A 17,189-nucleotide genomic window follows, 5' to 3' on the forward strand; every position below is an offset into this window, starting at 1 on the left:
TTTTAAACAAAACATCATGTACAGCCAAATTGTAGGCTTAAACAGCTAAAAATGATATCATGCTAATGTATTCAGATGATTTTGAGTCATCCTCAACTTTAATTTCCCCTCTTTTACAACATTATTTACTTTTATAGTATTTTTTAAAGCTTTTTCGGATAAAAATGTATCTATTAATGACAAAATTGGTGGCGCTATTTAGTTACTGGAAATTACCCTTTCAAGCTTTTAATACAAATAATTCCTTGTAGTATTTGATAAAATATGTTTATAAATTTCCTTGTTGATTGTTTCATCTATTCCAACTGTTTTAATGGCAGTATTAATCACCAAACCCTTGCAAATAAAGAAATATGATTTAGGATAAATAGCGCCATCTATAGTTTGCCTTTAGTTAATAATGAAGCCAATTCTTTATACATCAAACAACCGTGAACCCTGTTTAAAATAGCTGGTTTTACATGCACAGAGCATAAAATATGTTTCTTTGTGTGTTTTAAAGATCAACATTAAAGTAGTTGTCCTTTCTTACCTAAAGAGTGCTTTGAGATTCTCTGGTAGTTCAGTCCTACCAGCGTATCCTGGGTTCATGGTGATGAAGATACCGACTGTGGGTATCATCTTAATCTCCTCACCCATGAAGTTGAAGATGGACTTCTTGTCACGGATGGCATCTTGAACACATTTCACCTGAAAAGCAACAAAGAATGAAGGAAATTAAAGTCCTTCACAAGCCATCAGATGAGATGATCAGTGTACCATTACCACTCAGGTGTATGCCCACACACTAGATGGGAGAGTGACAACTATGCAATGATAACAGGTGTAGTATGATGAGTCATTCAATTCAGGAAGGGGCACCAAGCCTGAGCGTGCGGAGAACCTGCGTTTATGCAGGTTCCGATGGGATTTTTCAAAAGTTTGCTTATGATTGGGGGATACATGCTAGCATAGTTCTGGTCAATGGGTCTTAGATTTAAGTAATTGGCCAACGTTAGCTGTGTCCTTAGTGTAAGATATTCATGAGGTAGCCTAGTGTAAAGACTCCATTGGTTGAAGAATTAAGTAGCTTACGGAATAAAGCTGTATAATCCTTTGATAGAAGATTTCTGTGCTAGGCAATTTCCGTGCAGTTTTACACGAATGATAAACCCAAAGTTACTACTCGCCTTAAACTTGGTATGCCCTTGTTTCTAGGATGTTGTGAACAATAGGGGAATGGGTGACAGGCAAAGATGGACTTCCAATTACATCTCAGTACTTATCCTTCATGTACTCACCTGTACTGCCACCACTGAGAGCACTTCTACTGAGATACGATTGAACTCATCAAAACATCCCCATGCTCCAGTCTGAGACAGACCCTTATAGATGTTACCACAAGACTGTGGGGGAAAAGGGTGTAAAATGAAATGAATAGTAAATGTGTTGAATAGTATGCTACCAATCACATTTTGTTGGTAGTGCTTGGTAGAGCTGCTAGTTATTTTCTGGAACATACTGGTCATGATCACACCTCAGTTCTTTCATGTTAAAATGCAGTGCCTGCTATTAATAAAACAAACTGATACTGCTTTTAATCTCGAGAGGAATTTTTTTTAACCAGTTTGCTCTAAAGGTACAAATCAATAGGTGATGACAATTGAAAGTGTCAACAGAGCTGCCAATCTTCTAAAACACTTTCCAGCATTCTCAACACTAATAAAAATCAGTTATTTTTTTGACAATACTTGTATTATTTCAGTATTTTCATGCTACAGCATTTTTTAGCATTTTCAGTATTCTTATTTTTTTCAATATTCTTTAGTTAAATCAGTACAAAATACTGAAAATTAGTACTATAGTCTGTCTCGTCTTAAGTTGAGAGTAACACCATGTTGGATTTTGCACTACCATATACATCCCGCAGAATTAGGTTAGCGCACACGATTCGAATCTGCCACTGCAAAATCCAACATGGCGTTACTCTCAACTTGAGATGAGACATCCTATAGTTGGCAGCTGTAAACTTTCTGTTTTCATTGCAAAAACTAATTAATTATACCACTTATAATAATAAATATTATAACACATATTCCTTTACCTTGTAGTCCATCTGTTCCGAGCAGTTGAAGACATACACCATGATTCCCAGTGCACGTCCTAAATCTTTGGTGGTTTCTGTCTTGCCTGTTCCGGCAGGCCCAGCGGGGGCGCCACTCATCACCAAGTGAAGCGATTGTGTCAGGGTGATGTAACATCTGGAAAAGACAAAATTAAATATCATAAAATAATATCAATAAAATGCAATTTTGCATTTTTTCTTAGAAAATTCAAAGACTTCACACAAGTTTTAGCATTCAGAATCTTAATTTAAGTAAAAGATAATGCTCCTGTCAGACCTGGGGCATGCAGCATGACGCATCAACCAATGACAAGCTTTGATTCTGTTTGTTTGTCTGCAGTGTGCGTGTGCGTGCTTCACACCCCTCAGAAGTAAATTAAAATTTCAATTTTATTGTCAGTTGGTTCCAACTAAAGAATTAGGACTGAGCTATGTTTTATTCGGCAAAACAGGATACTAATTTTAAATCCCCCAAATTAGTGCTGTATATATCTGGAATTGGGACCAGGCAATTTGTTCAAAACAAATTGTTTCTATACAACTATGACTATATTTCTAGTAGAAAAAAATAATAATTTGTACCAATTGAAACACGTTCTATGACAGTTACTAATCTTTTTTCAAATCTTACCTATCTGTGAGTGGGGTAATAACCAGACGAGGTGTATTTCCTAGATATTCATAGGAATACCTAAACTGAGCATCACAAATATTGGCAAAGCAATCGCTTTTCTCTTCATCCCATCTGTGTCTGAGCTGGCTCAGCCATTGAAAGGCGAGGGCGCTGTCAATCTTCTTTAAAACGAGAGAAGCTACCACATCACGAGCGTGCACATCGATGGTGCAGATGGTCATAATCTTCTGACGGTCACCTTTGCTGAGTTTGCCAATCAACATGTTGATGAGGGTGTTGAGTTGTTGAATCTGGAATGATTGAGAATGATTTAGTTACAGTAAAGAAACAGTATCACATTAAATGATAACATTTGGGAAATAAGCCTCCAGAACTTTCACATTATTAAATACTAACTTGAAAGACACACATACTACATTCATAGTCCATGAAGCGTGGTGCACATCTCAAAGCAATTCTGTTATAGTAAATATCAGAATCAGTTAATCCCAAAGGGGGGGGGGGGCAAAATGTTCTACAGGAGGGAATCCTACCCCCTGGCTACGCCGCTACATAGACATATGAATATCTAGCAGTACTGGGCTGAATTAAGATAGTTTGAGGGAGGTAACGCCTATTATTTTCTAAAATAAACCAATGACATGAAATATCAAGTTAGAAATTGTTGTACTGATTCCTGAATTCCCTTCCTACATGACTAAACCAAGTTTGGGCACGAAACTTGAGTCCCTATACATACTTGTTTCTTATTGTAGTCTTTCAGTGCATTCTCATGACCTTCCTCCAGTCTGGCAAAGGCAATCCCAACCTCTGTAGTCCACCAGATCTGAGTCGCAGCCAGCGCCACCTGAGCCGGGTAATCAAACAGCCACTGCTCTCTTGGTTTTTCTTCATACGACACCACCGATTCTGAAAAGTTATTCCTTGTGGTTGCCCTCATGGAGTCCATGAGCCTGTTAAGCCACACCTCAACTTGACCGGAGCATTCGCATTCCTCATTGAATACTACGTACTCGTTTTCTTTGCTGTACATGCCAAGGGCTACCTTGGTGTCGTTGTCGTCATCATCTTTCTTGAATTCCAACCTGGCCAGGTTGTCGAATAATTTGGACAAATGGCGTTGAGTCTGAACACATATTGGAAGAAGTTATGTGAGTATTATTCAGTGAAGTCATCTTTATGCAAAACAAGATAACTTTATAAACACAGCCTTAGTATGCTCATTCTTCTTTTAAAGTGGACAGTCAGATTTTCTGTACAATATTTTTTGCGTAACTACTCCCCCAAATGATCAATAAGCATAGATAATAATATTGATCACAAAAGTTAACGCTAATTTAATGAAATATTACAAGTAACTCATTCTGCAAGAGGTATTACCTATCTCCAGGTTTGTCAAGCCCCCCCCTTTCGAAAAATTTCACACCACCAGGAGTGTTTACTAATAATACCTGGACTGTTTATATAAAATAGAACCAAAGGATAGGGTATTTGTAGGAGAAAATTGATTTTAAGAAAGCACTGGCTTCAAATACTACTTACAATTGATGGGTTGTTTCCATTAGACAAAATGTCCAGCAAATCAGCAGACGATACAAAATAAAATCTTGGGAATGCTAACCGCTTGGTTTCCAAGTACTCAGCCAGGGCCTTCTCACATACTGTCAAACTACAATGAAACAAAATAATCATGGTGAGAGACACATAGAATACAGAACTTCCTTTTTTTTTAAAGTTGACACAATATCTTTGGTCATAAATATAAAACTCAATAAAATTCTCAAGAGTCAAAAATTAAAAGGAAGGCTCAAAGTCAAGATATAGAAATGTTAGAGCCACATCAATGTATTTTCTCACATTTTTTACTCTTTGGTGAAATTCTCAAGGGTCAAAATTCAAGAGCGTATGTGGGCAGCAAAATTGCTGGTCATATCAGTTAATATAATGCTCTAATGCCCATACATACTATTTAAAATTTTAAAATGTAGTGTGATCAAGCCAAATCAGTCTGAAGTTGGACATATTCAATTTTCAGTTTCAATATAAGATAATTGTAAACAGTATTTGCAAAGCTACATTTTGCAGTAAACCCCTGAATTTGAACAACCAGTTCAAAAGATGTGAGCAGTTATAGAGTTTCCAAAACAATAAGAAACAATAACAAAAATAAGGAAATACTTCCTTTGTTTGGCTATATCTCAAAATTAATATTTCAAACTTCCGACTGATTTTGCTTGATTGCAATACAAGTGACTGGCAATTACAAGCTACGAGCTCGTATAATAAAAGCAGATGTTGGTGATATCTAATGATTATATAACTTGATCTGATGCCATAGAAGTTAGAGGAATGTGGTAACTTTTGTACTTTTAAGGGCTGGGGTATGAGCGTTTGGACAGTATTTATTTTGGGACATCAGAGCACATCAGACATATCGAATTGCATTCTGAATCTGAAGAATGTCATTCTGATATCAAATAATTTTGATTTTTGAAATTCGCAATTTAATACACATTTTATGGCAAATCATTAAAAATTGATATTTTTGATATTTAACAGTACTCGAGGTAAACTTTATAAATCTGATGCTTTATACTTAAAGTGTATGTAGGTGGGATGAAAAGCCGACGATCAATTGAAAATTTTGACCTTTCGTATTGAAAATATGGATTTTTTTCCCAAAACACCAAAAAAAATTAGGTCTTTTTGGGAAAAAATCCGTATCTTCAATATGAAAGGTCAAAATTTTCAATTGACCGTCGGCTTTTTCCTTCCTGCTACATACACTTTAAGAATATATCATTAGATTTATATAATTTACTTCGAGGACTGTTATATATCAAAAATTTGAAAAATATCAAATTTTTATAATTTGTCATAAAATTTATATTATATTGTAATTTTCAAAAATGAAAATTATTTGATATCAGAAAGACATGCCAGTATTCAGAATGCAATTCGATAGGTCTGAGGTGCTCTCATGTCCCACAAAAAATACTGTCGAAACACAATAAACGCTCATTTTAGATCCCTTAAGCTTGAGCAAAATCTTGTGTGTATGTTTACATGTATATAGAAAACTTAATTGAGTAAAAAGTTTCGAAATTGTTGCTGCGCAAAAAAATAATCTGGTAAAATTTACCACTGTTACAGTATTTTATTTTAAAAATTGGGTTTATTTTATGGTACCAACATACTGTTACCTTCATAGGTCTGTGAGTGAGGATTACTTTTGTGACAAAAAAAAACCCAACCGACCCAAATTGTGTGTGGATATTTTATTCTTTTAGCTACATGAAATTAAATACAGCTGTTTTTTGGCCTAAGTGGGTTGATTTTGACTTCTATTTTTGGGAACAAATTAAGAAAATTTGTATTTGCAAACAGTTTCACATTTTTTACCAGATGTTGCAAGCTTTTGGTGATTTTCTAATGTCATTTAGCCTCTTCCAGAAAGATTTTTTGTGGCCTTGGGATAAATGGTTTGATTTTAATTAATTATTTCCTTCCAGTTGGCCAAACAAAGAAATAGTATCCCAAGGTTCAAATCCTATTTCAGGATTTCTTTCCTAAGCAAACTTGACTTTGGGATCATAACAGGTCTTTTGGTTGGTATCACAAAGACAAAAGCAATGTACATTAAAGGCTGAATGAGCTTTGTCAAAGCTACCAGCTTGCAGAGGTTGCAGATATAATATAAAATGATGTTACGTGAATGTGCTTAAAAAGCAAGGTCATATGAGTTCATGTTGGTTAGAATGTTTTAATAAAATGAAGCCTTTCTTGGAAATTTCATAAGCATTATTTGCCTTTTCCACTAGAATGAAACAAGTTTTGAGTGAAAGAGTGAAGCCTTATATAATAATACGGATATGCTATAATTATGGTATTTTTATGGATGGATAATAATATGACATGATGATAAGAGAATGCTTATAATTTAGTCAGTACAGCATTTATAGCATTTGAAAATCAGAATGCATGCTGGGTAATTATCACCATGTGAAAATCTGACATTCATAACCTCCTGAATACTATACACGATGCATGAGACCAATCAAACTTATTTATTTGCCAAAATGGGAATGTGATGAGCAGTTACTAATAAACAACAGTGGATTAACATTAATGGCATGTGCTTGGTATGGAATAAGGGCTTTCAAGCATGCGTATCATACGCAAAAGAACATTTGAAGATAATATGATATGATTAAGGGAAATGAAAGATAAAAAAAGATGAAGTCAAAATTGTATTTTGTTTTAAAAAAATGATAATATATACAGATGGAATCACACAAATTAATAATTGATGGTTATGAATGAAATTAATGACTTTGGATCACTATTTTATGATATCCCCTTCGGGCACATCAATTATCTCAAAGCAAAATATTTTAATTTTTCACAATACCCTCAAAACAAATGATGTGCATTCATTAACCTCTAAATTTCTGATCTACTCAAACCAAAGTTGGAAATCTTGAAAATTGAGCTACTGACATTATTCCTTATGTTTGCCTATATCTCTTTTTTTTTACTTTGATCTGATTGGATCAGATTTCGTCATACACATGGTTGAGCATGGATGCAGTACAATGATACTATGAACCAGTATGTCTGTATAAATTGATGAATGCATGATTAGGCATGATACGTTATGCTGACCAAAACTAACTTTTTGGCAACACCCTGTAATAAAATACCTCACCACTGCAATAGGTCATATATCTGTAAAGAAATTGTCACATTACAATGTCAATCACAATATGTTTTATGGGCATAGATAATATTGCTACAACCCCAGTCTACTTCAAAAGATATAGTTATAAGCTATTTAATATGGTAAAATAACTTCAATGGAAATCTGGAATGAGGTATCAACACCTTACCTTCAGTGCCTACTACCGATTCCAGAAAAATACAGTACTAATTTTTTGGGATTAAAAAAAATATTATTCAGTTTTGCCAAATAAAATATAGTTCAATCCTAATCCTTTAGTTGGAACCAAATGGCAACAGAAGTCAAATTTTAATATCTGACAATCTTTTGGAATTGGAAATAAGGGCCAAAAAAAAAGCATGCAATTTTGCATGTTTTATAACTACATCGCACACTGTACAAAATGGTATACGCTTAGAACAATACATGCACGCCGTACATCATACGCAACAGGTACGTTCGATCCAAGATGGCAAAAAATTATTTGAAATTACTGAAACAATATGGATTTATTGAGCAAAACCATTAACCAGGTACAACAAAGCTATATATATTTAATGATACTCAAACAAATGTTAAAATTATCAAAAACATTTCAAATGGCTACAGCTATTAAAGTTTGATTTTGTATGTTCATTTTGAGCCTGTGCTGTAAAGTGTTAAAATCACATTTTCTGTGCCTATACTTACTTCTGTTGTAGACCCTCTAATTTGTCATACAAGCCTGGTTTATTGGTGGCTTCCACCACATTGGGTGTCTTCTCGGCATCAAGCAACAATTCCTAAATATAGACAAACAACAAAATTGAACACTTCAAAACTTCTGCAATTAACATGCATCACTATCTGTTTTATTACAATCTTTTTAAAACTTGGTCAAGATATGCAAGTACAAACAAGGCTATTGTGATGTGCCCTGAGTAATTTGATTTAATTTAATTATTTAACTTTGTTTACAAGCTGAAAGTATTTCATGAGATGGGAAACCCCCTTGTATGTGCAAGATAATGGTGTGGAAAGTCGTTTTGGAATTCCCCCAAATTATTGTAAACAAAGTCAGATCTATGTTTGGAACTTGGAAAGCCCCAGTTCATTGTTGCACCATCAGGAAAACCCCCCAGGAAGTGATGTAATGTGAATGTGTATAATTAATCTTGGGAAATCCCAAGATTGCAGCAATGTTGTGAAAATGTGATTGAAGTAATGGTTTATTAATAGATGATGGGTTTTTTGCATGAGTACTGCTACAAAAAGCTGAAGGCTTTTGTTGGGACTTTACAGAATGTCATGTGAGATTGAAAACTCCACATGTGTGTGATGGTCTTCGTGCTTCAAAAAAGAAGTACATTTTAACCAGTTTATATAGCCAATAATTGAGCTAATTTTAATACAGCAACGAAGAAGACAGCGAGCACACAAAAGTGCTCTTCCTCATCAAAGGATTAAAAGTTCTTCTGTCAAATTGCTGGAGTTTGCTGGGTTTGTGAAGGCCACGCATCTGTCAAGAAACAGTGGAGCTGTGTTAAAGAAACCGGTTCCCTGGAAAAAGAGTGATTGGTGAAAGAAACACCATTTTTGGAGAAAGCAGTGCAAGGAGATGTATTTGAGGAGAAAGCAGCGCAAGGAGATATATTTGTGGAGATAACAGCATAAAGGAGATTGGAGAAAGCATCATCATTTTCAGTATGAGGATTTTATACGCAAGGATTTATAAGCGCAAGTGTACACTGGTCTTCGCAGGACAAGCGAATAAGGATATATTACATCAGTCGTCCAGAACATTGCAAGAACTCTAGGATCACCAACACGAAGACAGCTGGTTAAGTAGTCATAGAGTAAAACTGTCATTGTGTGATTTTATTGTATATGCGATATTGTTATTATATGTACCAATCATATTCTGTTTTCAATTAAAGACTTAGATTTTGTTAGCTTAAATAAACAGTGTATTTGTGTTGTGCATTCGTGTGTGTTCGGGTAAAAGGTGATTTTGGCCTTGAGTCAAGTACGACTCGTAACAAAATTGGGGGCTCGCGTCCGGGAGAATACACTGTAAAAAAAGTTAACATTCATTTACTGAGTCTTGAAAGTGAAAGTACAGTATGACAGAGTTCAAAGCAGAAGAGTTTCTTGAAACTATAAATTGGGAGAAGTTTGATGAGTTGAAGAAGCCTGATTTATTGGCATTTGCCCAACATTATGACTTGAAAGTAAAGCAAGCTACAAGAAAGCAAATAATCAAAAATGCCTTGATAGATGTTTTGGTCGGGGAAGATATTTTTGATGAATCCTATTTGGAAGAGAAACTTGAAGTAGAAATTGGTGGGGACTCAGCATTTAAGTTGAAAGAGTTGGAAATTCAATTAGAATTGAGGAAAATGGAAATGGACCAAAAGAAAATGGAAATGGAAAAAAAAGAAAAACTGGAAATTATCAAGTTAGAGAATGAAAAACAAGAAAGACAAGAAAGGTTAGATATGGAGAAACAGAAAATGGCAATGGAAGACAAAGCGCGCCATGAAAAGATGGCGCTGGAAGCACATTTGAAAGAAAAAGAAATTGAGTTTGAACAAGAGAAGTTGGCTAAGCTAGGTGACAAATACTCATCAAGTTTCTCCTCAAAGTCAAAGTCAGGTTTTGATGTTACAAAGCACGTAAAGCTTGTGCCTAAATTCAAAGAAAAAGAAGTTGTGACGAGTACTTTCAACATTTTGAAAAGGTGGCTACAAATTTGAAATGGCCTAAAGAGCATTGGACCCTACTGTTACAAAGTAGTTTTGTGGGGAAGGCCAGGGAGACTTACTCAGCTCTACCAATAGAGAAGTGTAATGATTATGAAGAAGTCAAACAGGCAGTTCTCAAGGCCTATGAATTGGTGCCTGAAGCATACAGACAAAAGTTCAGAGATTCAAGAAAGCAAGCAGATCAAACCCATGTAGAATTTGCCAGAGTAAAAGAACAAATGTTTGACAGGTGGCTTGGTTCAAAAGAAGTCAAAGATGATTTCGCCAACTTAAGCAATTGGTTCTTATAGAAGAGTTCAAGAAATGTGTCCATGTTGACATTAAAACCCATTTGGATGAAAGCGCTAGCAAAATTAAGACGCTAAATGAGGCGGCGACAATGGCGGACGACTATGGCTTAACTCACAAATTGAATGGGAGTAGATTTAGTCATAACAGAAGTTATTCAAACAGGTTCAGCCATAATCAACCTAGAGCAAATCAGGGTGGTACACAAGAAGTGAAACCTCAGTCTAATTCACAGCATAGTGCTGGTGGTAGAGGGACCCCAGGAGTTCAGGTAACAGAGCAAAATTTGGGACTGAATTTAAAGCCAAAGTAACTTGTACTCATTGTAAGAGACCAGGGCATACGATGACCCAGTGTTATTTCTTAAAAGGCAGACAAGCCGCACAAAAACAGCAGCAAACTGCTAGTAATACTGTAGGATGTGCAGTGTCACAGGAGTCAAAGAAACAAGTCAGTCAAATCAAGAAACAAGAATTCCCACAAAGGGAGGTGAGACAGACAAGGTGTGTGAAGAATTTGAACCATTTGTGTTGGAGGGAGTAGTATCACTTGGTGAGAATGGTAGTCCAAAGCCCATTAAGATTGTGCGAGATACGTGTTGTGCACGGTCTATGATTCTGGAAGGAACTTTGCCCTTCAATGAGGATAGTTCAGCAGGTAATGCTTTGATCCAGGGTATTGGGATGGAAATAATTAGTGTACCTCTCCACAAGATTAACTTGACATCTGACTTGGTTTCTGGTCCTGTAACCATAGGAGTTAGACATGAATTACCAGTCAAGGGAGTGTCCATGTTGCTAGGAAATGATTTGGCAGGGGGAAGGTTTTCCTGACCCAATAGTCACAGATAAGCCCTGTATACAGGATGATAATAGTGAGGAAGAGGAGATATTTCCTGCATGTGCAGTGACACGGGCAATGAGTAAGAGAGCCTCATTAGAAACAATTGAGGACAACCAAATTGATGACTTAGGCTACAATTTGGAAGACACATTTGTGTCAAAGTTGAATGAGAAAGAAGATAAACTTCCTTCTCCTGGGGATAAAAATACCCCTAAAGAGGGCGCAGCCTCTGAGCATGAACAAATTGGGGAAACCATGAAAGACCCATTAAGTCATGACAAGCTGATTCTGGAGCAACAAAATGACCCAGAACTCAAAGAGATCAATCAAAGGGCATTGACCCTAGAAGAAGCAGAACAAAATTCTGTCTGTTTTTACAAACAAGATGGTGTGCTAATGAGAAAGTGGCGCCCACTTGATGTTCCTGCCGATGAAGAGTGGAAGGTAGTGCACCAAATTGTGGTACCAAAAGTCTACCACACTGAAGTTATTAACATAGCACATGATAGTCCCATGGCAGGGCATTTGGGTGTTAAGAAAACTCATGAAAGAATTCTGAGACATTTCTGGTGGCCCCTCTCAGAAAAGATGTTTCTGAATATTGCAAAACATGTCACATATGCCAAGTAGTAGGGAAGCCAAATCAGAAAATACCTCCTGCTCCATTAAAGCCAATTCCAGCCTTTGATGAACCATTTAGTAGGGTTATTATTGATTGTGTAGGCCCCCTACCAAAGACTAAGTCAGGTAATCAATACCTTCTGACAATTATGTGGCGTCAACACGCTTTCCTGAAGCCATACCCTTGAGAAATATTAAAGCAGTGACAATAGTGAAAGCTTTAACCAAGTTCTTCACATTTGTGGGGCTCCCCAAGTCCATACAGTCAGACCAAGGATCAAACTTTACTTCTGGAGTATTTCAGCAGGTCATGTATCAATTAGGTATAGAACAGTATACCTCAAGTGCTTACCATCCAGAATCACAAGGTGCACTAGAAAGGTTCCACCAAACATTGAAAAACATGATCAGGACATACTGTTTGGAATTTCAGAGGGACTGGGATGAGGGAGTACACTTGTTGTTGTTTGCTGCTAGGGAAGCTGTTCAGGAAACTTTAGGATTTAGTCCTTTTGAGTTAGTGTTTGGACACACAGTGCTTGCGGGCCCTTAAAGTTGTTGAAAGAAAAGTGGCTCAATGAGAAATCAGATATCAATTTGTTGGATTATGTCTCCAATTTTAAGCATAGGCTTAACAGAGTAACTGATATTGCCAAAGAAAACTTGAAACAGGGTCAGGCCAAAATGAAACAATGGTATGATAAACATGCCAAAGAGAGAGTGTTCAAACCAGGTGACAAAGTTCTAGTACTCAAGTACTGTTTCCAATTCCAGGACACCCATTACAAGCCAGATATCATGGCCCATGTGAGGTAGAGTCAAAAGTGGGTGAAGTAGATTATATTATCAAGACTCCTGGTAGACGCAAGAGCAGGCAGTTATGCCACATAAATATGCTCAAAGAGTATGTTGAAAGAAGTGACAGTGGCATTCCAAAACCTGTGTGTACAGTAAAACATGCTGATAATGTAGACAAACATGCCGATGTAGACAAAATCGCCAATGTAGACAAGAGTAAAGATGACAATTCTGATGTCACATTTGACCAGGATAAAGAGCTGGAGCACAAGGAGTATAATGTAAAGTTGAACAATTCTGATGTGCTCACTAATTTGGACTCAAAGTAGGTCATCTTTCTCAAGATCAACAAAGTCAAATTGCAAATTTGATTCACAAATTTGACAATATATTTCCTGATACGCCAAGTAGAACAAATGCTGCATTTCATGATGTAGATGTTGGTGATACAAAACCAATCAAGCAGCATCCTTATAGAGTCAATCCATTGAAAATGGAACATCTCAAAAATGAGATCAATTATATGCTAGACAATGATATCATAGAACCAAGTAGTAGTGAATGGAGTTCACCGTGTATACTTGTTCCCAAGCCTGATGGTTCATACCGATTGGTGCATGAACATGAGAGCTGCAAATGTTCATTCAAAGACAGACTCGTACCCAATTCCAAGAATTGATGATTGCATAGACAAAATTGGGAATGCAAAATTTGTTAGCAAATTTGATCTATTGAAAGGGTACTGGCAGGTTCCACTCACAGACCGTGCCAAAGAGATTTCTGCTTTTTGTACACCATTTGGTCTTTACCAATACAAAGTCATGCCATTCGGTTTGAAAAACGCCCCAGCAACATTTCAGAGAATGGTGAACCAAATTGTGGCAGACATAGAGGGATGTGAAGCGTATGTAGATGATTTGATTGTTTACAGTCAAACTTGGGAACAACACATGGAACAACTCCATCAATTGTTTAAGAAGCTGTCAGAAGTACAATTGACAGTCAATCTGGTAAAAAGTGAGTTTTGCCATGCCACGGTCACATACTTGGGATATGTTGTAGGTCAAGGTCAGGTGAAACCTATCAAAGCCAAAGTTGAAGCAATTGAGCAATACCCCACACCTGTAAACAAGAAGGCACTCATGAGATTTCTAGGAATGGTTGGCTATTATAGAAAGTTCTGTCCAAACTTTTCAGAGATAGCAAGTCCTTTGACTGATTTGTTGAAGAAAGATGCAAAATTCATTTGGTCAGAACAGTGTGAAAATGCTTTTCACAAAGTCAAGTCAATACTCATGAGTTCACCAGTGCTAACTGCACCTGATTTTCAGAAGCAGTTCAAGTTGACTGTTGATGCCAGTGACATAGGCTGTGGAGGTGTTGTGATGCAAGAGGGTGAAGATCAAATTGACCACCCCATATGTTACTTTTCAAGGAAATTCAACAAGCACCAGAGAAATTACTCCACAATTGAGAAGGAGTGTCTAGCATTGCTATTAGCATTGCTACATTTTGATGTGTATTTGGGTACCACAGTATACCCTGTGCTTGTTTTCACAGATCACAATCCCTCACCTTCATCAACAGGATGAAGAACAAAAACCAAAGACTGGTGAGGTGGAGTTTGACCTTGCAAGAGTACAATCTGGACATCAAACATATTAGGGGAAAAGACAATGTAATGGCTGATGCCCTGTCCAGAATTGCATAAAAAGGGCTGATAAACAAAAATTTCCTTTAAAAGGGAAGTTGTGTGTGACAAGTAGTCACTGTGTATGATGAGTTAAATACTCAAAGTTGATAATATGTTGAAGTTGATGTAAAAGAAGAAAACATTTAAGAAAGTTTTCATTACATTCGAACTTTCTTCTTTTAAGGGGAGGGTGTGATGTGCCCTGAGTAATTTGATTTAATTTAATTATTTAACTTTGTTTACAAGCTGAAAGTATTTCATGAGATGGGAAACCCCCTTGTATGTGCAAGATAATGGTGTGGAAAGTCGTTTTGGAATTCCCCCAAATTATTGTAAACAAAGTCAGATCTATGTTTGGAACTTGGAAAGCCCCAGTTCATTGTTGCACCATCAGGAAAACCCCCCAGGAAGTGATGTAATGTGAATGTGTATAATTAATCTTGGGAAATCCCAAGATTGCAGCAATGTTGTGAAAATGTGATTGAAGTAATGGTTTATTAATAGATGATGGGTTTTTTGCATGAGTACTGCTACAAAAAGCTGAAGGCTTTTGTTGGGACTTTACAGAATGTCATGTGAGATTGAAAACTCCACATGTGTGTGATGGTCTTCGTGCTTCAAAAAAGAAGTACATTTTAACCAGTTTATATAGCCAATAATTGAGCTAATTTTAATACAGCAACGAAGAAGACAGCGAGCACACAAAAGTGCTCTTCCTCATCAAAGGATTAAAAGTTCTTCTGTCAAATTGCTGGAGTTTGCTGGGTTTGTGAAGGCCACGCATCTGTCAAGAAACAGTGGAGCTGTGTTAAAGAAACCGGTTCCCTGGAAAAAGAGTGATTGGTGAAAGAAACACCATTTTTGGAGAAAGCAGTGCAAGGAGATGTATTTGAGGAGAAAGCAGCGCAAGGAGATATATTTGTGGAGATAACAGCGCAAAGGAGATTGGAGAAAGCATCATCATTTTCAGTATGAGGATTTTATACGCAAGGATTTATAAGCGCAAGTGTACACTGGTCTTCATGCAGGACAAGCGAATAAGGATATATTACATCAGTCGTCCAGAACATTGCAAGAACTCTAGGATCACCAACACGAAGACAGCTGGTTAAGTAGTCATAGAGTAAAACTGTCATTGTGTGATTTTATTGTATATGCGATATTGTTATTATATGTACCAATCATATTCTGTTTTCAATTAAAGACTTAGATTTTGTTAGCTTAAATAAACAGTGTATTTGTGTTGTGCATTCGTGTGTGTTCGGGTAAAAGGTGATTTTGGCCTTGAGTCAAGTACGACTCGTAACACTATGATGACAGCTTGTTAACAATACCAACATAATCCTGTGCATTTAGCACTGCAGCCAAAGCATAACATGGTATATATAGCACAGCATATTGTACAATATCCATGGGCACAGCATAGCAGTTGCCATTAGCCTTTTCGAAGCATGGCAGTATTTCGAGGGCAGTATTTAATATGGGAAAACTCGCCAAATTCAAAAGCCTTTACCCATTTCGTGCAGCGCCATCCTATTGTGTCCGCCATACCTCTAAAAGGCTAATAGCATGCTTATTATACACTACAGACCTGTACGCTGGGGACACCCGAAAATAAGCCCTCATAAAAATGTCATTTTTTGGAGTAAAATAGGGTCCCAATTAGAAACAAAAATTAACAAAGAGACCACTTTTTAAAAATGTGACACAATCTGGTTCATGGAGGCCACAGGCGGCAAATTTGAAATTGAGATAAAGACAAAAATATGGGGTCAGAAAAACAATGAAATACATAAGAAAATAAGCATCACAAAACTTCATAACTTTAGAACCAAGTGTGCTAGACCTTTGGTGTTTTCAGTATATGATAGCTTAATGTTTGTGTAAGTAATAATTATTAGTAACTCAATTTTCAAAAATGCCTCCTTTGGCTCCCATGGAACAGATCATGTCACAAATGTTAATTAACTGTTCAAAATTGACCTGGGGGAGAAGGTCCTCAATTTTGAAATTCTGCAAAAGAATCCTACGTACAGACTTGTGCTTATACATGGACACAGGTTATTAAAGACAGTGTTGCCAAAACTTTTCAACGTCAAGGCGCGGCGCATTGACTCGCCAGGCCGCGGTAAAGGATTCTCAAGTAGCCCAATTTTTCAAGCTTCCAAAAAAGCGCCCAATACCGGATATTTGGGCGGATTTATCAGAATTTAGAACGAAAAACACCCAATTGGGCGGAAAAGCACTTGACTTTGAAACTTCCGGTACTTACTGGGAAGTTACTGACCGATCAATAAATGGTCAAAAAACCCATTGTAATTTCAATTTGGAGCTTCAAAGACTCAAAACCTTTATAAATCGGCTAAATTGAAAGGAAAATACATCAATTAGTGCCGCTGACCTGAGACTGGCAAAAGTAGCCCAATTTTAGACAAGTAGCGGCATGCTTTTTTGAGTAGCGGCAAGTGATCGCCAAGTAGCCCAATTGTGCGCCTAAGGCGCGGCGTTGGCATCACTGATTAAAGATGCAATATCAGGTGCTTATGAAGCCATGCCCAAATTTAGGGGAATAGTAGCACAAAAAATTGTTGCATACATAGGTGAATAAGAAACATTATACAGGGTGTATCAAAATGATTGGTACCCATCACTTTTGATGTTTATTGAAAATCCTGCCTCTTCCAAATACATTTTTGGATACATTTGAAATGTCCAGAATGTATAGTTTATGACTTGTTTTTGCA

General features: G+C 36.8%; 1 protein-coding gene across 1 annotated transcript in view; it reads right to left on the reverse strand.

Annotated features, from left to right (window-relative positions):
• The window catches only part of LOC140150482 (dynein beta chain, ciliary-like), an 87,298-nt gene that overhangs the window by 37,582 nt on the left and 32,527 nt on the right, over positions 1 to 17,189 (reverse strand). Inside the window, 7 exon segments of the mRNA XM_072172507.1 lie at positions 533 to 690; positions 1,281 to 1,385; positions 2,084 to 2,240; positions 2,736 to 3,028; positions 3,478 to 3,864; positions 4,281 to 4,407; positions 8,149 to 8,240. Coding sequence (XP_072028608.1) covers positions 533 to 690; positions 1,281 to 1,385; positions 2,084 to 2,240; positions 2,736 to 3,028; positions 3,478 to 3,864; positions 4,281 to 4,407; positions 8,149 to 8,240 — 1,319 coding nt within the window.

Source organism: Amphiura filiformis, chromosome 4 (assembly GCF_039555335.1).
Source record: "Amphiura filiformis chromosome 4, Afil_fr2py, whole genome shotgun sequence".
NCBI lineage: Eukaryota > Metazoa > Echinodermata > Ophiuroidea > Amphilepidida > Amphiuridae > Amphiura > Amphiura filiformis.